The sequence below is a fragment of the Felis catus genome, chromosome E3, assembly GCF_018350175.1.
Source record: "Felis catus isolate Fca126 chromosome E3, F.catus_Fca126_mat1.0, whole genome shotgun sequence".
Lineage (NCBI taxonomy): Eukaryota > Metazoa > Chordata > Mammalia > Carnivora > Felidae > Felis > Felis catus.
The window spans coordinates 31252419-31278156 of NC_058383.1; the positions used below are offsets into that span (position 1 = coordinate 31252419).

General features: G+C 47.6%; 1 protein-coding gene across 7 annotated transcripts in view; it reads right to left on the reverse strand.

The window, feature by feature from the left end:
* SNX29 (sorting nexin 29) overlaps positions 1 to 25738 on the reverse strand; it is a 499225-nt gene that overhangs the window by 453432 nt on the left and 20055 nt on the right. For 6 of the 7 annotated variants that reach the window (XM_045048367.1, XM_045048365.1, XM_045048366.1 and 3 more), the window contains exon 4: positions 6416 to 6540. The exons of the other annotated variant lie outside the window; for it this stretch is intronic. In XM_045048367.1, the coding sequence (XP_044904302.1) occupies positions 6416 to 6540 (125 nt within the window). The remainder of the gene's footprint in view (positions 1 to 6415; positions 6541 to 25738) is intronic. 7 annotated transcript variants of the gene reach the window in all.

The following is a 25738-nucleotide window of genomic DNA, read 5'->3' on the forward strand; positions in this document are numbered from 1 at the left end:
ACACTATCATTCACTATGCACAGACGTTTCAAGAATAAAATGAAATCAGGAACGGAGGGTCTAACGAATCCCCTGGCTCACGGGAGGTGCTCAGAATGAGTCACTAGCAAACAAGGAAGCCAGGCCTGTGGTCAGCCAATTGATTAAAAAGGAGAAAACATCCCAGTGTTGTTTCCAAGATTAACATGCTATTCACAACTTTCCTCTCATTTCTGGAACACAGGCCTTTGACTTTTTTTTTTAAGTTGTCTTGCTTTTCTCTACTGTTTAAGTTAGGACATGTTTGGATGCGTGTCAACAGAGATCCAACTCAAGATGGCTTAAATCATTAGGAAACGTTTAGACATTTACACATCAAGTCCAGAGGTAAGGCAGGTCTGGAGTTGGTTAATTCAGAAGCTCAGTGACACTACCAAGGAACCAGGTACTTTCCACCTCTCTGAGCTGCTGTCCTCAGATCTGTCCCCCTTCATCACAAGATCATTGCCAAAGTTCCAAACATCACAGTCTCAAGCAACAACCCAAGGCCACAAAGTAAGTCTTCTCTCCTATTTCCGTTCAGGTGGCAATGAATTTTCTCAGAAGCCCATAGCAGACTTCTCCTTCCTTAACGGCGTCTTGGGTCTGTACTAAAAGCAGCTACTGGCAAGCTGATCATCATTACGGCTGGCCTGATCTGGTCTGGATTCACTGCCCCTGCAGCTAGCTCCAGGCCTGAAGCTCTTGGCCACCCAACATCTGAACAAAATCAGCATTCTCTCAGCAAGAAGGGACAGAACTGCTAGGGGAGGAATAACCAATGCCTGCTGTGATTATTCACACTGACCTGCCTCACTGCAAGGCACACAGACTGCAGGTCCGGACTCTGAAAATGCAGACTCCCCTCTCGCCATCCCCAAATCAATCTTTTGTGTAGATAAATCCAGACACATATCAAAGAGGAAACAGTTCCCCCAGACACAAGCAGGCTCTCACATCTGGGGTTTAAATCCCAAAGACGACACACTGGGTAACCTCATCCCAAGCATCTCTGGGTCCCGCACAACCCACATGTCTGCACGATCTATTCGAGGAGATCTCAGCGAGGCTTGGACACTGCTCCCACACCTGCAGACAATGCGCGACAAGACAAAGCTGAGCTGTAATCACGTCTGTCCTACCAACATTTCACAATTCAGGGATGTTTGGGTAAAAACTCCCCAAGTCAAAAAAACAAACAAATGAACCCTGAATGCTAAGCCAAAAACAAATCAAAAATGCCTAACAGACAAGCAAACTAGGGAATGGGTGGCAGGGGGGAGGGGGGCAGAGAGGTGGATGCAGGTGCTGGCTAAAAACCTCACAAAACTGGAGGAAATCTGCCTGCACAACCCCTGTCTCAGGCTACAGTTCATCACAGAAGGAAAACCTGACGCCTGACTTATAGGAAAGTAACCGAGATGGCCACACATGAAGGGGGCGATCTAGCAACAGGAAAAGGCACACACTCAAAGTGTCACTTCAAGGGGCCACTTTCTCAGCTTTGAAAGAGGAGTCCAGACAGACCACCTCTCCCACAAAAACAACTGAAAACGCTAGGCAGTTATTTAACTGAAACAAAATTGAGGACCTGGGAGGTCCCGAGGACCTTGCTGCCCAGGCAAGACTTAAAGAACTCAGATCCCGGGGCGCCTGGGTGGCGCAGTCGGTTAAGCGTCCGACCTCAGCCAGGTCATGATCTCGCGGTCCGTGAGTTCGAGCCCCGCGTCGGGCTCTGGGCTGATGGCTCGGAGCCTGGAGCCTGTTTCCGATTCTGTGTCTCCCTCTCTCTCTGCCCCTCCCCCGTTCATGCTCTGTCTCTCTCTGTCCCCAAAATAAATAAACGTTGAAAAAAAAAAAATTAAAAAAAAAAAAAAAAAAGAACTCAGATCCCAAAGAGAAGGGAAGTCCACGACAGTCCTACGCTTGGCGCCTTACTTCGCCCTCGAGGCTTCTTCCGGCTACAGAGTTTCTGACGAGAAGCTAAACAGAGCTTTCAGAATTTCCACAAGGTCTGAAAGGAAAAAATTAGAGCTCAGAACCAGCAGAGGAGGATGGAAACTGGTAAACAGCTCAGGGATCCAATGTGGGCTGGACTAAACAGTGTCCCCCGAAAATTCCTGTCCGTCTGAAACCACAGAATGTGACTTTACTTGGAAAAAGCATCTTGCAGATGTAACTAGTTAAGTTGAGGTAATACTGGAGTAGGGTGGGGCTAAATCCCATCGGGCTGTTGTTCTAAGGAGAGAGAAGGACAAGGAGACAGAGACACAGAAGGAAGAGGCCACGGGAAGACACAGGCCCAGACTGGACTGAAGCAGCTACAACCAGGACCGCCAAGGACGGAAGAAAACCACCGGAAGCTGGGCACGCATTCTCCCTCAGAGCATCCAGAAGGGACCAACCGTGCCAACACCCAGATTCTGGATTCCTGGCCTCTACACCGGGAGACAATAAATTTCTCTCTGCTGTTTTGAGCCACCCAGGGTGTGGAAGTTTGTTATGGCAGCTCTAGGAAACGGATATACACTGGAAACCCCAAGTAACTAGTCCTAGCAGTAAGGCAAAAGCAGAAATAGATCAGCCCTCGCAAATGCTGAAGCCCAGGCATGAAATGCTCAGTCCTCGACAGGAGAAAACTGATCTTCCTCTATTGTACTTGCCTGAGCAGCAAGAGTGAATTCTCTCTGAAGAAAGAGAACATCATCCCAAGCTTCCAACAACACCTGGGACTCAGTCACATACACAACATACACAATACCTGGGACTCAGTCAAAACTACCAAGCACATGCCAAAGACAAGAATACACTCAATATCAAGACGACAACAAAAAATAAGGGGCTTCTGGCGATAGCCAAGCGAGAAGTTAACAAATCCTCTCCCTAGAAAGCAAGTTTATAACTAGACAGAAATGAAAGAGACCACCATTCCGCACTCTGGAAACTGACTTCAGGGGTTTACCATCTGAGAAGTGTTTCTGTTCGAAAACTGCTAAATTTCAGGTAAGAACAGCAAGAATGCTAACAACACAACACTATCTCAGCTGTCAGGGGCACAGTCAACAGTAAATGTGGGCCCAGAGCCAGAGATCCTCAAGCTGAAGAAAAGCTAGAAATCCATCTTTCAGCACAAAAACTCATCATTTTTAAATGTTGAGAACTTTAAAAAAAAATTTTTTTAAGCACACTGTACAAGGGCACCAGTTTCTAAACTCTGCCCAACGTGCACCCCAACCCCAGCTGAACAAACGCAGTCCTGCCCGGCAGACCCTCAGTACTATCGACTGTATTGTGATTCTCGACAGTATCATTTTGTTCAGTCATTACCTTGAACTCCATTCTCCTCTCTTCAAAAGGTAATGTTCCTCATGTGTAAACAGAGCTACTGCAACAGCCTGTGGGTTAATTCACTGTTATCCTATTGTCCCCTGTCGCTTCCAGTCCAGTTAACTGGGCTACAGTGGTCTACAGAGGAGCAACAAAGGGCAGGGCACCAGGGTTCCTGCCTGAAGAGGGGGGAGCTGACAGCAGCCAGGAATCTGACATCAGTCTGACCTGGTTGGAAGCCTCAGCTCTGCCATTTACTAGCTATGTGAAAGTGAGCAACTTATTCACTTATCTGAGCCTCGGTGGCATCATCCGAAAAATAAGGGCATCATCACCCAGCCTGCAAAGCTGCTGCCAGGTTATCAAGCACCAGCTCTGGCATCTCTGTGCCCAGGCCTGGGCTCTGCACGCGCTTTCTCATCAAGCCCCCACCACAAAACCGTGACCTTATTTTATGCACGAGGAAATGGAAGCTCAGAGAGAGGGTGTCCCAGGGAGCTCACGTGTGACGAGTCACAGAGCGGGATTTCTAGGGTCACACGTCACCGGCTCTAGGGTCTGGTATTAACTGCAAAGCTACATAAAGGGCCCAGGCCAGCAGCCAGCAGGGACGAGGCAGCACAGTGACACTCATTCACATCCAACCCTCCTCTCAAGATTTCATTTTCTCCATTCCGCCTGCTACGGTCATTCCAATGGCTTTACGAGCAGCTGTAAACAGCCACCAATCTGATTCTTCCTGACTCCTAGCAGCTGAAAACCCACCACCACCCCCCCTCATACAAGGATTTAATAAAATGTTCAATAAGAGGAAAGAGGCTCTAATCAGCCAAGGACCATGTGTACCAGTGACTGGTTAACTACACCACGACAAGACTGAAGGAAGCCCTTGGCAGCCACTCGCGGGCTAAGCCAGTTCGGTCTTTCCTCCGCTCCTAATTGCCGGGAGGCCCGGAACCTCTTCCACGGCAGAAAGCAAAGCAGAGACCCTGCTCACCGGCCGGGGTCTGTTCCGGATGCAGGTGTGGAAAGGGCGCCGAGACACCGGGAAGCAGCATGAACGAACGGTGGCCACAGCCTCACACGTGTGCTGGCGCTCCTCTGATCACCAGGCCCAAGTAAGAGAAAGACACGAATCCTAGTCCGGGTAGGGCCAGACAGAGCCATCCTGCACGGCCGAAGGCTGGAGCCCCCGTGGGAGGAGACGGAGGAAGAGTCCAGGCGTTTAAAGGGTGTTGGGGAGAGGAGGGTAACTGGTTACATGGTGACTAGGCTCTAGGAACCGAGGCAGCCTCGGCGGAAGCCTCCGGACAGCCCCCCAGGGAGACGGAATGTACGTCAGCCTCACCGGAGAAAACAACGAAGGCGCAGCAGGGGCGCTGCCCTAGGGTCTACCAGCCTTACCCTCAGGGCCTGACTCCAAAGCCAACGTTGCCTCCCACCGGGCCAGCGGCTGCCCTCATCGGACGCAAGCAGACCCGAGGCCTCGTGGCCTACCCCACACTGGTTTCTCTCAAGTAGCTGCGCACGGACAGGGAAGAAGGAAACGAGAAGAAACACGAGGGCCATCATGGCGAGGAGGACCCTGGGAAAAGGTACGTCCTCCAGCAGCTCATCAACCAGCCCAGAGCACTGAGCCGGCTGCATGTGGAGGACAGAAGCCACCAAGACGGCAGAGGCCAACATCCTAGGCGACCGAGGCAGCAGGCGGTGGCTTCCACGAGGAATGAGGGCCCTTGCAGGCGGCTCCTGTCCAACCCGGCCCCGTATGTCCCCAAAACTTAAAGAAGGGACCCAGGAGCACAGAAGAAAAATCAACGGTGACAGGAATCCCTCTCGTGGCTGTCCCCTGACCCCAAGGGGAAGCACGTTCGCTTGTGAACAGGAGCAACTGGGGAGATGAACGACAGAGCTGAGAATCCAAGGAAGGCAGACACACAACACGAGGGAGAGGGAGGGGGAGAGGGAGAGGGAGAGGCAGAGAACTGTCTTGTCTGGCAGAGAATTCCCACAGATGCCCCGGCCAGACACGGCGAGGGCCAACGGTCAGCTGTGAGCGAGGGGTCCTCCGAGCATTTCGATCAGCAGTGACACGCACGTCGCCATAGTGACAAGATTCAGGAACTCAGAGCAGCACCCACAAGCAGGGTCTGAAAGAACCTACTCTTTAAAATGTCCTGGAGGGGGGCCCCTGGGTGGCTCGGTCGCTTAAGCGTCCGACTTCGGCTCAGGTCATGATCTCACGGTCCGTGAGTTGGAGCCCCCGTCGGGCTCTGGGCTGACAGCTCGGAGCCTGGAGCCTGTTTCGGATTCTGTGTCTCCCTCTCTCTCTGCCTCTCCCTGTTCATGCTCTGTCTCTCTCTGTCTCAAAAATAAATAAACGTTAAAAAAAATTTTTTTTTAAATAAAATGTCCTGGAGGAAGGGCAGAGTACGTATCTTACAGGACATGAGATGCTTCTAGGTTCAGATCCAAAGCAAATCGCTTTGAACAGTTTCCTCATCTGCACAATGGAGAAAATAAGGTCCCTGCTACTCACCAGGCTGCCGAATGAGCTAACTGACATAAAAGACTGACGAGGTTCCAGGCTTGTGCAAACTGCCCCTATGTGTCAGTAGCCATTATTAACACTGGCCCCGTCGGTCAGATTCATAGGAGCAGGGCACGCGGGAAATGCTCTGGCAACACGCGTACGGACGGTAGCAGAGGCGTAAGCTCAGAGACCTGCTGTCGCTGTTGCTGAAGACAGACTTGACCGCGGAATGGCGTGCTATCCCCACACACAAAATTAGAACACGTTGAGTTCCCAGCGATTGCCAGCCACGCTGGTCACATATGCACCTTGGATGCAGCACCCCGAGCCCCCAGAGATGGCAACCCGCGGCTCCAAGGGGTCCGCAAAGGACAATGCCAATAGTGACCGCGGGTAAGACTTTCTCACTCGTGGATTTCTGCACCACCACGCTCCCCCCACCCCCGTCCCACACGATTAAAAAATAAATGAAAACTTATTAAAAGGAGGGCAACAGAAAAGACCTCATCCTCTGCGCTGCATCAGGCCAAGCAGTACCTGTTTCTGTTTTGCTGGCGAAGCCTGCTGCCTGTTTGATTGCGGCCGCCGTGAGCGCCAATCCCCGGCTCCTCTTCAGGCCATGCTGCAGGACGGCCTCAAACTGGGCGCACAGACAGGTCACCCTGCGAGAGAACCAGTGATTCATCAGTCCGTCTGTGAAGGGAGACAGACAACCAGGGCAGCCCCAGCACCTCCGGGGAGGGGGTGTGTCAGCGGTGGTAAAGCTCAGCGGGAAGGTACACACTGGACAGCTGGATTGGCAGTCAGGTAAGTGACACGGAATTGACTGGGGCCTCTCCACACACCTCTCCCCGTTTTTGTTCATTTCACATAAGTCCGGGAAGCCCCACAAAGTCTGGCCATATTCATCAGACTCCTGAACGCATAGTAACAATTCACAGGAAACAAGGGAAATGGAATTGGTGCCAGCCATCAGAGGAGAAAAGAATAAAATCCAATTTAAAAACAGATCAGTTAGGCTTAGGGAGGGGCTGGCTGCTAACTGTATCCAATTCACAAGTTCCAACTCTAATTCATATCACATGTACTTTAAAGAATTAGATTATCTTTGAAGAGATTGAATGCACCAGCCTGCCAAATTGGAAACATTGTATAATTTCATGGCCTGTTACATACACTAGAAAAATAATATGAATTCTGATTCTTGTTCTTTATTTTGTTGCAAGAATATTGTGAAGTCAGATCCAGAGTTAATGGAAAGAATTTTCAATTAAGTTACAACTACTGTGGATTCAATTAAATTTATTTCTCAATAACCAAGGAAATAGGAGTCTCAAGATCATGTTGGCAAAGAGAGGAGGTCACAGCTACTATGTCCTATTCTTAACAACCGTCCCAGGGCTCTCGGGCCCCAAGGCCCATCGGGTCTGTGGACTTCAGAGACCCTTCCATTCACTCATACAACATACGGTAAGAAATCCTGAATTCCTCTGTGCCAGGCTCTATTAATCTAGGCTCTGAGGATACAAAGACATACCAAGGTCTCTGCCTCACCACATTTGCATGGTTCTAACAGAGGGAGATACACAAACTGAGCAGACCATTTCAGTTATGAGAACTTTGAGGAAAATAAAACAAGACGAGGTGACGGGTGGAGACACGTCAGGAACAGGCTTAGATTCGGTGGCCCAAATGGAGGTAACCTTGGAGTTACGACCTGGATGTGACAAGACATTGCAGGCTGGGCAGGGGGACCCAGTGCAAAGGCCCGGAGGCCATCACCATCTGGCTCAACCTTGCCTAACTTCAGGCATTTCCTGATCCACTCACCTCCACACCTGTAGCAATAATACTCCAAGAGTTTATTGCTCTGTGGGTGGTAAAATATTTTCATAGCCATTATTTCATTAACTCTTTCCACCAACATTATGATACAGGTGGTATTACATCCATTTTACACCTTAAAAAAAAAACAGGCTAAAGACATTTCAGAGGCAGTAACATGAGTACATAATAAGCAGCAATATAAGACAGTACATAATTAACAACATCTGTACTCCAGTCCTGCCCAAGCCTGAACTGATCCAAGGTAGTTTCCAATACACCCCATACCAAGACAAACATGCTTATTCTAAGACAAATGTCCTCTCTCGCCCATACCCCACTTTTACTCGAGTCCTCTGCCTGCACCAGAAAAGCCTAAGAGAGCATCAAATACCCAGCATTCATACATTCACTCTCCAGCCTGTGCTCATGACAGACATCACTAATCCATCCCAGCATTCCAGGCGACCACTGCCAACGATCAAAGCTGGCCCTCCACAGGAAAGAAACCTATGTGGCATCCCAAACCGAACAAGTGTCCTCAACTATGCTGGTTTCCAGCTGCTACCTTGGCTCTCCTGCAACTGGCTCAGTGTCTGGTACACAGGACATGCTCCCTAAATCCTTTCTCAGCGGGCAGGAAAATGAGTAAATAATCTTGAACCGTGAGTCCCAGATTACTCCCCCACACTGGAACAACCCTCTTTGCTGGGCAGATGTCACCCTTACATACAAGCTGTGCCTATGCCAGTCTCTCTGCAAGTTTACCCAGGCACACATTTAAGGGCTTCCTGAAAGCTGGGACACCTAGCAAAACTATCTAAATGCCACAGCAACCAAAAGACGTATGGCAAAATGGTGCCCAGCCAAAGCCCTATCCCGGGAGGAATACACCAGAATTATTATTCTCCATAATAAACCACAGCCTGTACCTTTAAGCAAATTATCGGCAAATATGGTAATGAAATCGACAATCCCTGTTAGTTTGCTTGGTTCTAGTGCACAAGTCAGTAACTGCCCCGCCAACTCTAGATAATATCTGGCCCCTAAAGAGAATGGAATGCAGGTGAACAGCACAAACCCAGTCCCCAAGGCTCAGGTTACATCATCAGTATTACCTTCCAGATGCAGACATGTCACAATCAACCTAATGCAGCAGAAAACCCACAGGGGGTACTAATCCTATAATTAATTCATTGCGATGACCGCCTTGCCAAAGGCCATTCTGCTTATCACCCTCCCCATGTCCCCTTTTCACTTCCCATTCTACCTGACCTTGTACCTACTGGTCATTCAAGACTTGGCTCAAGGGTCCCCTCCACCAGGAAGCCTTCCTGAGTGCTTCCTCATTCTGAGCTTCTTGCTAGTACGGCACTTGACCAACCTCTCTGTTAATGAGCTGCTTCCTAGAGCTGTCTCCTCTCGCTAACTTGAGCTCCCAGACACCAGGGATCATGCCTCATGCATCTTCAGTGTCCCAGTATGTAGTACAATGCCTGTCCCAGTATGTGGCACAAGTGTGGTAACCATGGCCAAAATGGTGCCTCCCCTGGGGGACTCAGAATACAGACTTGCACATTCAGGCGGGAGACGCGTCTCAGGAGATGGTGTACAATTCGTATTTCGGGCCCAGGTCAGTTGAATCAGGCAGAACACACTTGTCCAACCACACGCATCTCTACCTCCTTAACGCATGGCGGACACACTACAGGCGCTGATTTATGACCTCACACCCTAAGGCTTCCATTTCTTCTCATCTTTACTCCTTTCTATGATAATTCCTGCAAAGCAAAGGGGCACCTGCTTGAGCGGGGCTCTTCATTTTCTCAGCTTGGTCTCTCCTACTTCCCAGAATGCTCTCTGCTAAATGCTTTCTGGCATCACTGTGGTGGGCTGGCTGCCTCCATGGCATTTCATCACATCCAACTTCTAATGTAAGTCAGTGAATTGGGCATGTTTTTAATTAAGTGGGGGGACTTAACAGCAAATGTTTTCATATTTTTAAATTTTTTTTAATGTTTATTTTTGAGAGGAAGAGTGCAAGTAGGGGCAGGGGGTGCAGAGAGAGAGGGAGACACAGAATCCGAAGCAGGGTCCAGGCTCTGAGCTGTCAGCACAGAACCCAACGTGGGGATTGAACTCACAAACTGTGATATCAAGACCTAAGCCAAAGTCAGACACTTAAATGACTGAGCCACCCAGGCACCCCTGTTTTCATTTTTTTATTGATTTTTTTTTAATTTACATCCAAATTAGTTAGCACATAGTGCAACAATGGTTTCAGGAGTAGATTCCTTAATGTCCCTTACCCATTTAGCCCATCCCCCCCCAACAACCCCTCCAGTAACCCTCTGTTCTCCATATTTAAGAGTCTCCCTGTTTTCATATTTTTAAAATCACCAATCAAGAGGCACCTGAGTGACTCATTTGGTTGAGCATCTGACTTTTTTTTTTTTTTAACATTTATTTATTGAGAGACAGAGAGACACAGAGGATGAGCAGGGGAGGGGCAGAGAGAGGAAGACACAGACTCGAAACAGGCTCCAGGCTCTGAGCTGTCAGCACAAAGGCTGACATGGGGCTTGAACCCACAAAACGGTGACATCATGCCCTGAGCCGAAGTCAGTCACCCAACCAACAGAGCCACCCAGGTGCCCCAGCATCCGACTCTTGATTTCAGCTCAGGTCATGATCCCAGAGTCATGGAACTGAGCCCCACATCAGGCTACACACTAAGCATGGAACCCGCTTGGGATTCTCTCTCTCTCTCCATCTCTCTCCCTCTCTGTGCCTCTCTCCCCCACTCCCGCTCTCTCTTTAAGATAAAAAAAAATTTTTAATTTAGGGGCACCTGGGTGGCTCAGTCAGTTAAGCATCCAACTTCGGCTCAGGTCATGATCTCATGGTTCGTGAGTTCAATCCCCACACTGGACTCTGTGCTGATGCTCAGGGCCCAGAGCCTGCTTCGGACTCTGTGTCTCCCTCTCTCTCTGCCCCTCCCCTGCTGATGCTCTATCTCTCTCTCTCAAAAATAAATAAAACATTAAAAGAAATTTAAATAAAAAGCACTAGTCAAAAAAAAAATCACTTCAAGTGTTTACGCATACAACTGTTTACCAGATGAAGAGATACATCCACTGTGGTGTATCGATGCAGAACACTGCTCAGCACCCCCTACAAAGGGGTGAAAAACTGACACTACAACGAAGATGAGCCTTGGAAACACTATGCTGAGGGAAAGAAGTCAGACCCAAAAGGCTACACAGTGCAGGATTCCAGGAAACGCTGAGAAAAGGTAAATATATACAAACCAGAAGTCAATCCGTGGTCGCCTAACCCTGGAATCAGGGGTTGACTATAAATTGGCACAGGAGGAAACTTTGGCATGATGAAAACATCCTAAAACTATATTGTGGTTAATGGTTGCACAACTCTATAAAAGTACTGAAAAAAAAAAAACACTGCATTGTACCCTTACAAGAGGTAGATTTGTATGGTATGTATATTAGACTTAAAAAAAAAAAGCTATTTAAAAAAAAAAATGGTCCTCAAGGTGCTCAGTAAAGCTTGATAAAGGAGTTCATGTATGGAAAATCAAATAGCCTGCTCCGGCTGAATGTGAAAGTTATCTACCACCAGCACGGGGGACACAGCATGAGCTTAACTAGTTTACTGCTGAAATTCTGCAAGCTGCGACCTCTATTTCAAGACTCCTTAACCTGCCACATCAATCTACAGTAAGATTCTTAAGAATCCTCTACTTTTTTATGGCAAACGTTAGAACAACAGACAGGATCAACAATGAAAGTAACCTTACGAAGGAGGGCACATTTCAAAGCGCTCCTTTCACGTGTTAGAGGAACCTTTTGGAGAAAACCAAGTACAGTTATGAAAATGGACTGGATTATCCTCATGTGGAAAGCTCCGATGTCACCTGGAGTGGAGTCAACTGTACCCCTAAAAATCAGGCAATTAACAGCATCAGCCATGTGTCAGATTTAAGGCAGCACGATCACACCAGCCTTGCTACGGCAAGGCCGTGACACAACCATTCGCAGCGGCTATGCTCTGTATTTGTGCCTTATGAACTAACTTTTCCAAAGGGCACATCCTGTAGCCTGTGAATTTCACTGGCAAAGACCAGTCCCCCGCTGCAATCTACAAGTCGGATAAAGATTTACAAATGAAAATATTCTAAACATTATCATCTGCACCTGTGGAAAGTTAAAAAACACCTAAAGAGCTGACACTGGGAACTAGTTGAATGAACAGTAACAGAGCATATCGTCAAATGCTATTTAGCCCTTAAAACTCATACCAAGAGCTTCTAGTGAAGACCCACAGGTTTAAAATATAAAATGAAAAGTAAGCGGGATATAAAACTACATACTGGGGCGCCTGGGTGGCTCAGTCGGTTAGGCGTCCGACTTCAGCTCGGGTCACGATCTCGCGGTCCGCGGGTTCGAGCCCCACGTCAGGCTCTGGGCTGATGGCTCAGAGCCTGGAGCCTGCTTCCGATTCTGTGTCTCCCTCTCTCTCTGCCCCTCCCCGTTCATGCTGTGTCTCTCTCTGTCTCAAAAATAAATTTTAAAATAACGTTAAAAAAATTAAAAAAAAAAAAAAACTACATACCAAGTATGCTCTCAAGCATGCTAAAAAAAAAAATCCTAAAGGGAATTAGGTGAAAAAAATTAAGAGCCACTTCGTAAAAGAATTACTGCTGATGTCTTTCTTGCCTTTATGTTTTCCTGAACTTAGCTCCTTTCCAAAATAAGCATTAAAGAAATATTCTTATCTCAAAAACCAGAAATATTGCTACCTTGAGCTACAACAAATGAAGAAATATGATTTAAAAGTTATGATGAGGAAAAAGTGTACAACTATTTTAAATGCTTATAGAGAACTTGAAATACATTTCTTTTTAAGTTTAGATGATAATGTTAAGCAAAAAAAAGAAGATCTACAAAAAGATTTTAAAAAGTGTTTCTAACCCACAAATAAAAAATACTGCAGGGGCACCTGGGTGGCTCAGTCACTTAAGGATCCGAGTTTGGCTCAGGTCATGGTCTCACGGTTCTTGAGTTCCAGCCCCGCTTCAGGATTCATCATCCTCTGCCCTCCTGAGATTCTCTCTCTCTCTCCCTCTCTGCCCCTTGCTCACTCATTCTCTCTCTCTCTCTCTCTCTCTCTCTCTCTCTCTCTCTCAAAAGAAGAAAAAGAGGGGCACCTGGGTGGCTCAGTTGGTTAAGTGTCTGACTTTGGCTCAGGTCATGATCTTGTGGTTCACAAGCTCAAGCTCTGCTCAAGCTGAGCTGACAGCTCAGAGCCTGGAGCCTGCTTCAGATTCTGTGTCTCCCTCTCTCTCTGCCCCTTTCTGGCTCACGCTCTGTCTCTCTCTGTCCCTCAAAAGTGCATAAATGTTAAAAAAAAAATTTTTTTTGTAAAAAAAGAAGAAAAAGAAAAGATGCTCAAGGGGAACCTGGGTGGCTCAGCTGGTAAAGCACCTGACTCTTGATTTCAGCTCAAGTCATATTCTCATGGTACAGGAGTTTGAGTCCTGCATCAGGCTCCACACTGACAGTGTGCAGCCTGCTTGGGATTCTCTCTCCCTCTCTCTGCCCCTTCCCTGCTCGCTCACTCTCTCTCTTTCAAAAATAAATAAATAAACTTAAAAAAAAAATAAAAACTAGTAGAATTAAAAAACTAAAAATAATTAGAACGATTATTGGAACCGTAACTTGGAAAGGTAACCATAACTTGGAAAGGGTTCCGCCAAGAGAGAAAATGCAGAAGCAGAAGGTTACATATGATTCAATTTTCGTAAAACAATAGCAATAAAACCTGTGTTTTATTTGTAAAAATTCTGAGAACATGGAGAAAACCGCAGAACAAATAAATCTCGGTCATGAACACAAGGTACCCAGAGGGAGGGAAGGGAGTAAAAAAGAGAGCAAAAAAAAAGTTGACACAGAACCAGAAAAAAAAATGCAAGCCTGGTAAGGGCGAAAACTCACAAGGCAATAGTTTTCAAGACAGTGTTAAGTGTGAGCATTTGAGGGTGTAAAAAGAAATTTAAAAAATCAAATGTATGTTCTACCAGAAGAGCAAGAAATCAAAACAATGAGCAATTCTTAAACGGGTTAAATCGTAATTTCTGACCATTTTCACAAGTTACTAACACCAACACAGGATCTGTCTTCTCTGGGGTGGACAGACCTCCAGCTCTCTCCAGAAGCAAACACTGTCCCGGCTTCTCCCGGCAGAAGAGACGCTTCAAAATCAGGAACAGGGGCTGGCGGCTGGGAAGGAAATCAGCTGAAGGGGCTGGTGACATTAAAAGGGAAAAAGAACGGAGACAAGACTCCCTAGATGCAGAAGGAGGGAATAAATGGGAAATGAGACACAGAAGGGACATTAAGCCAGTGGCCCATGGGTCTCCAAGCCTGGTGGGAACCCACAGTCTGGGAGAAAGAAAACTTCACGCCGAAGCCTGCTTTCAAACAAAAGGGAACAACTGAAAACCAGTTTGTTCTGATTTCTGGCCGCACCTTAGAGCCAGAGAACGGACGTCTCATCCTCCGTGGCCAGTCGGCACCTCAGGCTTATCAAGGCTCAGTCACAATGCTTCTCGATCCTTCCGTCTCTCCTCCCAAGAGCACTCCCTCCACCCAGCCCCCCTGTCCCCTGCTCCCCGGGCCCCATCGCACCCCACCCAACCCCCCCACCTCCTCGGGAAATGCAGATCTGACTATACTGTCCTTTATTTCTCTCTCACCCACGCCACACTTTGCCATGGCATACAGAACGTGACACAATTTCAGAAGGGACACAGATGAACATTTCTATGTTAATCACTTCAATGCATCAAGAAAATCTATAACCAGCCGTCCGTCTTTGATATCACTGATGCTGTTACTTAGGACAAGACCAGAGTCATAAGACAGGGCCTTCAAATTCCACCACAAGCCAACACCTGGCTCAGACGGTATAGAGAAATGGCAAAAACTGTGAAAATGGTATGCAAATAGCCACAGCCTAAGAAATGACACCCTAACTGGGGTGCCTGGGGGGCTCAGTCAGTTAAGCATCCAACTCTTGATTTCGGCTCAGGTCGTGATCTCACAGTTCATGAATTCAAGCCCCATACTGGGCTCTCCGCTGATAGTGTGGAACCTGCTTGGGACTCTCTCTACTTCTCTCTGGCCCTCCCCTGCTCTCTCTCTCTCAAAATGAATTAAAAAAAAAAAAAAAAAAAAGAGGGGCACCAGGGTGGCTCAGTCAGTTGAGCGTCTGACTTCAGCTCAGGTCATGATCTGGTAGTTCATGAGTTCGAGCCCCATATCAGGCTCACTGCTGTCAGCCTGCTGGCACACAGCCCGCTTTGGATCCTCTGTCCCCCTTCTTTCTGCCCCTCCCCTACTTACGCTCTCCCTCTCAATAAATAAATAAAACATTAAAAACACAACAACTTAGGGGCACCTGGGTGGCTCGTCAGTTAAGCAATGGATTCTTGGTTTCACCTCAGGTCATGATCTCACTGTACAGGAGTTCGAGCCCCGGGTCAGGCTCTGCACTAACAATGCTTGGGATTCTTCTCCTCCTCTCTTTCTGCCTCTCCCAGGTCCTGCTCAATCGCTCGCTCGCTCTCTCTCTCTCAAAATAAATAAATAAACTTAAAATAAAATAAAATTTAAAAAAAAAAAGAAAAAGAAAAACAACGATACCCTAATGGATAAAGTTCAAACACCTAGTGACTTTCCAGATCACCTCCCAACACCTACAACACATCATCCACAATCCCCGCTTTTGCTCATGCCTGCCTCCACCTCCGCACTTGCTACTCCTGCTGCTGGAATTCCCATTCTTCCCATGTGACCACTAAAGACCCAGTACTCATCTCTCACGTCTATACAATGTAATTGTTACTACAGGCCTCCTTGACTGTCCGCAATTTACATGCCTGTCTCCTGGACTCAATCGGAGAAACATCTCGTCCAGTTTACATCCCTAATGCCAACACAGTAGTCTACCGATAGATAACTGTTGCATAGAGGAATTAATGAGCGCTCATTCTAGCCTTTCGTTTCCAAATTGGCCCAGACACTGGTATGTCAAGTCATACGGAGACAATGTATTGAGTTTTAGTAAGTTCTTACCGGCTGTGCCAAGCAAACATTGTTATTTATAAGGAAGCGGGGACCATGATTATCATCTGATGTTCCGGATGATACAACAGAGGCCTAGAGAAGATAATCAAGTCCAAAATTACGCAGCTGGTAATTGGTGATTTGTGGCTGGGTGGGCCTCTCATGTCAGGGCTTAGACTTCAGGCTCATGGCCTCTCTCTGCTATCAGGACAGTGATGATGATGGTGATGGTAATGACAGTGCTTACATATTGTTTCCCCTGGGCCAAGCACTATTGTCAGTGGCTATAAACAATACAAATATTTATTGATATTCAGACATGGAAATGTGCTCAGACTTGCTAAATGCCCTAGAGTTCCCCTATAGCTAAAAATAATCTTTTTCCAAAAAGAAATCAATTCATTTGATCACTACAGTAAAATAAAAGAATATACAACATGAAAAAACATACATATACAGGGGCGCCTGGGTGGCTCAGTCGGTTAAGCATCCGACTCCGGCTCAGGTCATGATCTTGCGGTTCGTGGGTTTGAGCTCTGTGTTGGGCCCTGTGCTGACAGCTCAGAGCCTGGAGCCTGCTTCGGATTCTGTGTCTCCCTCTCTCTCTGCCCCTCCCCTTCTTGGGCATGTTCTCGCTCTCTCTCAAATAAATAAATGTTAAAAAAAATTATACACACACACACACACACACACACACACACACAATGTGGAACCACCTACTACAGATCCTCAAAGTGGAAATGAAGTACTCAAGATAGGAGGATAGAAAATCCAATTAATGAACCCCAAGATTTTTTGCAGGATGAGAAGAATTAAAACATCCAGGCAACACCTCAAACTAATAGCTTGGGAAGAAACCCATGACAAACTGAAGACAAAAATCACATGATGAACAAGACCTTTAAAAGAAGAAAAGGAATGCCTGACAAAGCCATTTGGTTTCATAAGTGTCCAGAGGAATCCATAACGACAGTTTTCAACTGTGCTGAGAATAACATTAAGGAACAGCAAAGGTCAGCTGGTTTTGTTTTGTAGCTTCCTGAAAAGTTCATGAATGTTTCTAACTCTTCACAGGTAAAGAAAAATCACCAAAACAAATCACTCTTCCCTGGCAAGCTTTGAAAGGAGAAGAAATGCTCCTTTCTCCGACTTCTTCTGACAACATTCCCCGAAAGGATCACAAAAATGTACATTTCCTAAATGTTCTGAGACAAATACTCAAAGCCAACCCATTGCCACCCATCACTGCAAAGAGACCCAGTTGCGCAGAGAATATTTACCAAGTGTCCGGACACTTTACATAAAATTACAACGACAGTAACAATAGCTAACGATTTCTGGAAACATACTAGCTGTTCGGCTTCACATGAACTGACTCAGAGCTCTACTGAGTCGAAAAATTACTGCTGTTCCCATTTACAGATGAGGACGTTGAGGCACAAGAAAGTCAAAACTTGCCCACAGTCCAACATGACTGGGGACTGGCGACACGAGGATTCAAACTGAGCTCCAATTCCCACACTCATCCTGCCGGCCCCAAGTTTGGGTCGCTGCTGCTAATTCCAACGGACACCATCCAGACGGTGTTCTGTAATCCCACGGAGGAAGGAATTCTTCTGAGGAACAGTAACGTATCTGGCCCTTGAGGTGACTTCCAGTGCCTGCTGAGTCCTTGGGCCATTATTTCCGGAAGGCAAACTATTCAAAACACACATTACAGCCTCTCCCAAGGCCAGCGTGACTGACAGTACGTGGAATAATTTTCATGAAGCACAAGAATGGGTCTTTGTTCTGAGGGCCAAACAGAGCAGGACCGCAACTCCAACGGGAAGGGGTGAGGAGAAACGCTGCGCTCGGGAGCCTGCTGACTGCCCCACTTCCTCCTGGGGGGCTTTCGGAGGACAAAATCATGCAAGGAGCCTCGCCTGCCATTTCCTTTCATGTCCGTGGTGTCTGACGCTTTACAGGAGGCCGGTGGCATCTTGCTGTGTGATCTCCGAAAGATCAAACACATCTGCCTCCCACACGCTCACACTTTGCGATTTCGGCTGTAACAGAATAACATTGTGTACAAAAGGCACAGGGGCAGCGCTCTTTCCCGGACTTGAGCCATTCACAAACAGAAGGGCTACTTTTGTTACATCCGAGCATGGGTAGCCTGGTTTACTTGTCCTGGGTTTGACTCCTGTTTTCCACGGGAGAGACGCCTGTTTGAAAAGGGAAAACCTATTGCTGTCGCAGCACTGGGCCCCACAGAGCAAGCCCCTGGGCCGCTCTGCTGGAGGAAGGCTAAGCCCGAAGCCTCTGTTTAGACAGGAGGAGGGGGCTGTGCTGGACACACTTTGAACCGTAGGCTACTGTTGTCTTCGCAGGTCGAAAGGACCAAGTATCAGTAATTTCATTTCATTCAACCTCACGTTAATACCAAACCAGGTCTCTCCCCCAGTATCGCTGAGACTGGAAAAGAAAAGGCGAACCACTGAGCCACTAGGCAGCTGAGGGGAACTGAATGCCCTGACATTTAACACTTAACATTAAGTACTTTTTGGGGAAACGGTGTGTTAGGAAAACCACGAGGGGCTATAGTGTCAGAGAACAGGACCACAGTAGGAGAACAAAGTCTGTCTCCAATCCTGTTCACTACCTACAAACCACGTGACCCACCTAACCAAAGTGCATGCTCCAGCACCAATGGGTACTAGATACAAAGTCAATGCTACAAAAATGACCAGCCTCCAAGGTTTCACAGCTGTAAGAGCAGGGAAATTACCCTGCTCCTGCTTGCCTACCCCTCAGGGTCACTGCAAGGATCAAAGGACACCGATCACATAGACATGAACACTTTTATTTTTTGTTTATTTTTTAATGTTTATTTAATTTTTTGAGAGAGAGAGACCGAGCACAAGGAGGGGAGGGGCAGAGAGAGGGAGACACAGAATCCGCAGCAGGCTCCAGGCTCTGAGCTGTCAGTACAGAGCCGGATACGGGGCTCAAACTTGTGAACTGCGAGATCATGACCCGAGCCCAAGTTTGCTGCTTTAACCAACTGAGCCACACAGGTGCCCCCAGACACGAACATTTTTAAACCGCATGGTATTGTCACAAGAAAGCCTATCACTACAATACAGCAGCAACAGGGGACAACTGGTGGGCATTATGGCCACCCCGTGTTCATTCATAACAGCCACCTTCATAACAGCACCCAGATTTCATTTGAAAGTTTACTTCTGCCTCACTGGATCCTGTCTTGGGATGGTGACCCAAGGAAACACCTCACACTACACAAGCCAGCGGGCTCCCAGGAAGCTCCTTCAGCCAAATCCTTCTGCTGGTGGCGAGCAGGTGGTCATGTGACCTGAGACCGAGACTGGCCAGTCAGGTGTTTCCTCCCTAGACCTTCAATCTTGACCAGAATGAGAGTCTCTCTGGCAGCGGCACCTTAACTAGACCAGCATTCCTGCTAAGAGACACCTCTGGGCCCCTGTGTCTAGCACAGGAGCCTTCCAAAGTTGTCTTGACTCCTTCCCATCTCCAAACCCGGCCTTCCATCAATTCTACAAGCCCACAACATCCTTAGCTGGAGATTCCTGTTGATTGTTGTCCAAGAGCCTTGGCAGATACAGCTGTGTGCCAGCCTTTCAAAAGTTCCTACTGGTGGGGCGCCTGGGTGGCTCGGTCGGTTGGGCATCCGACTTCGGCTCAGGTCATGATCTCACGGTCCGTGAGTTTGAGCCCTGTGTCGGGCTCTGTGCTGACAGCTCCGAGCCTGGAGCCTGTTCCAGATTCTGTCTCTCTCTCTCTCTCTCTCTCTCTCTGACCCTCCCCCGTTCATGGTCTGTCTCTCTCTCTCTCTCTCTAAAATAAATAAACGTTAAAAAAAAAAAATTTTTTTTAAAAGTTCCTACTGCTGTTCGTCCAACCAACTGGAATCTGGCTATGACCCTAAGCCAACACTCACAGTCATGCCCAGAACTTTACCTACGACAGTCAATTTTCAATGGCCTTCAAAGGTAACACTTGGCCTTTTAAGAGAAGATCCCTTCCAACTATCCATTATATCTTAGTAGTCACTTGTTCTCAGTTTCCTATAGGAGAATGACACAGAAGAGACACGTCTCAGGACGTGGGGTCTGAGAACTGTACCCAGAGTTATGTGGAAAGAAATCTTCCACCTTCGGGAACATCGAAAAGTCTCGCTAATACACTTTTGCCCTTCCTTCCATCTGCAGACTGGTGCCTGCATCAGTAGACAGCATGGCAGGAGTCCCAGCTGAGTGAGGACCGTCCCCACCAGACTTCACTCCGTATGGAGTGAAATTAACACTCCGACATGTCTGGCACTTTTACACACAGTATCTGACTTAATCTTCCCAAATGGCAGGGCAGCTCTGATTCTGACCACCTTTTCGGATGCGTGCGTTTTCCCCACACCACCAAGCGATTCTCTGACACCAGCTGGGTGTCCTACACCTCAACTCAATTCTGACATTTTCCACCTGGAGACAACATTAGAGACCCCACAGGTGAAGGTCTGTTCTGCAAAGAAGCTGTTGGTGTGGCTTGTCGTGCATTTCCGCCCAGAGCCGCACACACACAGTCATGGGGGGCTTACTAGTCGGCCTGTGCTCCGTATTCGGGCTCAGGATCAGAACTGGCCCTTCTGTCCCCGACGCCAAGAGGAATTAATTTGCCTCACCTCCTTGAGCCAGACCAGGCTGGGCCCCTGGAAGGGATCAGGGAGAGCAGAGAAATATGCACACACCCGGGCTCCAGACATTGTGAGATACAATAAGAGAAACAGAGGAAAAAACGGCTTGCTCAGGACCGCACTCGGGCAGACTTAATAAATCACATATGGGTAAGTGTATATGTTGCCCCGGTGGGAAGACTTAGTCGGAAGTCCCACCTGAGGGGAGGGCGCTCTGCTCAGGATGCTCCACTGGGACTCCAACAGGGCTGCTCGCCGCTGGGCTCCCCCAGCCAGAAGGCTGGATGTTGTGAGTACCCAATTTGATGAATTTAGCCTTCTCTGTTCTTCTCTGTATTTTTCACGCTCTTTATGTTTACTGGAATTGTTGAATTGCTTATATTCCCTTTCCCTCATAATTAATAGAGCTTTCCTCCATGAAACCAAAAGTGTGGCTATCGTGAATTAGTACTATTCAGAACAAGGTCTCAGTTCTATGAGACGCCACACATCCCCCCGCCCCCCCAACCCTGGTCACAAGCCCAGGCTGTCACCTGTACTTCTGCCTGACCGGCTGTGTATCTCAAACATTCCTACGACCTCCTCCGTGGGTTAGATGAATTTGCCATAGCGACTCACAGAACTCAGAGAAACATTTTACTTACTAGATAACCGGCTTATTGTAAGAGGATGATGTGAACTCAGGAACAGCCGGGGGGAGGGCTGCACGGGGCCAGGTAAAGGAAGAGAACACGCAACTTCCGTGCCCTCCTCAGGAGCACCTCTCTCCCTGCACCCCTGTGTGCTCATCAACACAGGAGCTCTCGGGACCCCATCCTTTTGGGTTTGTATGAAGATTTCATGACATAGGCACAACTGATTAAATCACCAGGAGCTGGCAACTGAACTCCGCCTCCAGCTCCTCACCTCTCCCCGGGGGAGGGGGGGGGCTGCTGGGAAAGAAAGTTCCAACCCTCTAATAGCGTGGCTGGCTCTCCTGGCCACCAGCCCCCAACCTTTGGGACTTTCTAAAAGTCACTGTATTCACATAACAGAAGACACCTTCATGGCTCTCATCGCTTTGGAAATTCCAGGGGTTTTACAGCTCAAGGCCAAGAACGGCAAAGAACAAATATGTTTCCTGTTTAAATCAAGATATCACAGTAGACCTAATTCTTGGGCTCTGAGAAGTTAGGCAGGTGGCTCAACCGCAAAGGGGAAGAGCCAGACTCGAAGCCAGGCAGTGAGAGCCAGAGCTCTCTCCCGCCAGCCTGCCCAGGGCACATCCCCAACCTCCTAGACATAGCCCTCAAGTCACGTTCTGTAATCACTGCCTCACTGGGCTATCTTCCCCAGTAGAAAGAAAGCCACCTGAAGGGTAGAAACACTCCTGAGATACTTGAGAAGGCCCCGTGTCCAGCACAGAACCTGACACCAGCTAAGCATTCAGCAACTAACTGCTGAACAAATGAGTGACCCAATAAATATTTATTGCGCACTTACTATGTGCCAGGCACTGTGGACACAGTGTGTGCAAAACAGGTTTATTTCCAGCTTGTCATGCAGTTGAACAGATAAACGTAATCAATCCATCGTACCAACGCATAATGTGAAACAGAGATTTCTAGACTCTGACAGTATTGAGCAGGGGTCACAAAGGACAACCCCTCGCAGAAAGTGTGCAGATCCATGGTACAGAGCAAGGAAAATAGCTCCAGATGATTGGGACTTTGGGGTCTGGTGGGGCAGGGGGAGAACTGCAGTCAGGGGACCTGAAGACTTCCCCGACAATTACTCAAAGGCTTTGAAAACAAACAAAACAAAACCAGAAAAGGTCAGGCCAGAGTAGCTGGAGCAAAGAGCCAGACTGTATCAGGGATGCGAGTCTTTTTCCAAAGAGCGAAGGTTCTCTATGGCAGAGTGAAGAGACGGCAACTGCATTCTTCGTAAGTCTCTCTGTGCAGAGGAAGCAGGACAAAAAGGCAGGGAGTCAGTCGATGGCAGCCATCCTATGGGGGGTGTGGTGACCGGGACAGGGTGATAGCAGGGAGCTGGAAAGCAGGGAATACATGTGAGGTGACCTCTGGTGCTGGGCCATTTGTCAGGGGTGGAGAAGAAAGGGGACTCATCTGTCTTTCCAGACCCCACAACTACATGTTCTTAACTGCAAGGTTAAGCTTTGTCACAATATAAGGACAATGATGTGGCCTTTCCTGTATGAAGGTGGTGCCACCTCTACCCAAACATATCGCAAAGATAAGACCAAGACTCTGAGTCTTGGGGGAAAAACAATTTTTTTAATGTTTATTTTTGAGAGACAGGCCGTGAGCAGCAAAGGGGCAGAGAGAGAGGGAGACACAGAATCCAAAGCAGGCTCCAGGCTCCAAGCTGTCAGCACAGAGCCCGACGCGGGGCTAGAACTCATGAACTGTGAAATCATGACCTCAGCCACAGTCGGATGCTTAACCAACTGAGCCACTCAGGCGCCCCAAAACAATTTTTTTAAACACAGCTTCAAAATCAACATAATCACTAATTGTAGCCTAACACGGGAAGAATGGACTTTGGAGCCCAAGAAACTAGGGTCCCACTTTCAACTCTAACTTTCTCAGATGTCTAACCTTGGCTGCATTACTCTACTGGACTGAGTCTGTTTTCTCGTCCGTGAAGAAGGAATAACACCACCACTCCAGACACTGTGTAGGAGACTAAGCATCAACATGCACAAGGAGTGGCCAGAGACGTGAGAAGCAGTAACTATCGGGGCACCTGGATGGCGCAGTTGGTTAAGCATCTGACTCTTGATCTCAGCTCAGGTCACCATCTCACAGTTTGTGAGTTCAAGCCCCCCATCGGGCTCTGTGCTGATGGGGTGGAGCCTGCCAGGGATTCGGTCTCTGCTTCTCTCTGCTCCTCTGCCATATGTGTGCATTCTCTCTCTCTCTCTCTCTCTCTCTCTCTCTCTCTCTCTCTCTCAAAATAAATAAGAAGCAGTAATCATTATTATTAACATAAAGCAGCACCCTCCTTTTAGCCATAAACCACAGCTCTCATTGAAGGAATTAACTTTCTAACTTCTATGAAACGTAATATTTTACCTACTAAGAACTTTAGTAGTATATTCTATTATATAAGAACACATTCGTTTAACATTTAGAGATGGATTGTCTCTCTCAAGAAAAGAACAGGATAATTACGAAAATAAAAAAGTCATGGAGAAGTCCTGAGCACACACACCCTCACCCATCCATACACATGCATGCACACGCACTCACACACATATGTGCAGCTGGTCTAGGATGGGAGGGAGAATTGCATCATTAATGAATGAGCCTCCCAGATGATTCTGATGCAGGTGGACCTTGTGTCCCCAAATCAGGACCCCTGTGCTGACCAAGGCCAGGCCCCATAGTAAAGCCTCAAGAACAACTGTAAAATGCAAATCATAAAAAAAAAAAAAGAATTATTCTATATTTACACTTATTAAAACTGTATGATACGGGGTGGAAGGACAGACAAAAAGATCAATGAAACAGAAACAGACACTGACAAGTAAGTAAATAAAAATCTCAGTAAGGATACAGCTTTTATACTCTTAAGGATAAAGCTTTTGCTCTGGCACTTTCCATGGCTATTTTATCTTCCAGCAAACACTACAGATTTACGTCCGTTCTACTTACTGCTTACGAGTACTCCGCTGGGAAGGAGAGAGGTCAGGACCCAGGGCCTGCCTGCTGTCTCCATGTTCACAGTCAAGGCACAAGAGCATTCATAAACCAGTTATTACAATGCAACATGGCAAGTTCCGTAATAACAATAATTTCATCTACTGAAACAAAAGAGAACTGAAACAATAAATCGGTCTAATGATCTGATGCCACAACCACATACTAAGAACCAAATGTGCGACAGGCACAAAATGTCTGCGCAAAAGAGAGAGATACACACTAGAGGAGTCGCCCCTCGGCCCTCAAAGCTCACAAGCCTCGTGGTGCCACAGATTAAACAGCTGACTACGATACGATGCCGTGCACGCGCTCACCCAGTCGCTCACCCTGATGGGTCTTTCCTAAGCACCTTCTACACGCTTCCAGGCACCAGACTTACATCAGTGATCAAGACAGCAAACATCCCTGTCTGCACAAAGCTGACATGACAACACCCAGAGACAGAAACCAACAAAATAAACAAGCCTAACATACAGTCTGTCAGCTGGTGGTAAGTGCCAGGGATAAAAACCAGGTGAAGGAGAGACAGGATACGGGAGGGGTACAGTGTTAAGTCTGCACCAGTTTCAAATAGTCCCTGCAGCTCTAGGACAATGTGGCGCGATGCGCTTTGCTCCGGCTGGTAAAGTGTGTCACAGACATGGGTCTGAAAGGACAGACCAGGAACGGGCTCTGCTGGGCGCGCTGGGGTGAGTGGGCCGGGCCACGGCCAGTCTCCGGAATGACATGAGCACCGAGCAGGCGAGTTCCCTCATTTCCCTTCCTTTGCGGGGAATGTTCCTCCCGCCACCATGAATCACTGAATGACTTCACAAAGCAAATGCCTGTGTGTCTCTTACCTTTGCCAAAACATTCCCATCTCCTCCCAGGCAATGTGAGAAGCTTACACAATTATGTCAGTCCTTCCCGGGTCAGGAAAGTCAATGCCAATTTTGGGGCTTCTTTTTTATATACATATAAAGGAAACAAGCAATCACAGTATAAAATATGAAGACCAACAGAAAGTATAAAGATCCCCAATATTCTTAGACCCAGGATTACCTGTGTTCACATTCTGGTATGTTCTTCGCCAGGGTGGTGGTTTAACATAGCTAGCATCACTCTGCATCGACATAACTTTATATCCTGGTCTTTTTGTTTTAACTACATAATTTGTAAATTACTCCATGTGCATTTCTCTGCTTCAAGTCAACGCTGTGTGGACGTCAATTTAATGGCTATGTGACATTCTGTTCTACTGATGCCCTGCTTAGATTTCTGACTTGCCATCATTATCAATTACCCTGAAGATAACCTTATGCAGAAAGGTATTTCAAACAATTCCCTCAGAACGGACTACCAGAAGGAGTAGTACAGGAAGCCGCGAATACGCGACACGAGCCGTCACTGCGTAGGTGGTCCACAGCTTACCCAAGCTGAATCCCCGCACCTCTCGGCTGCAGAGACAACACAGAAGCGACTCAGCTCTGGCCGC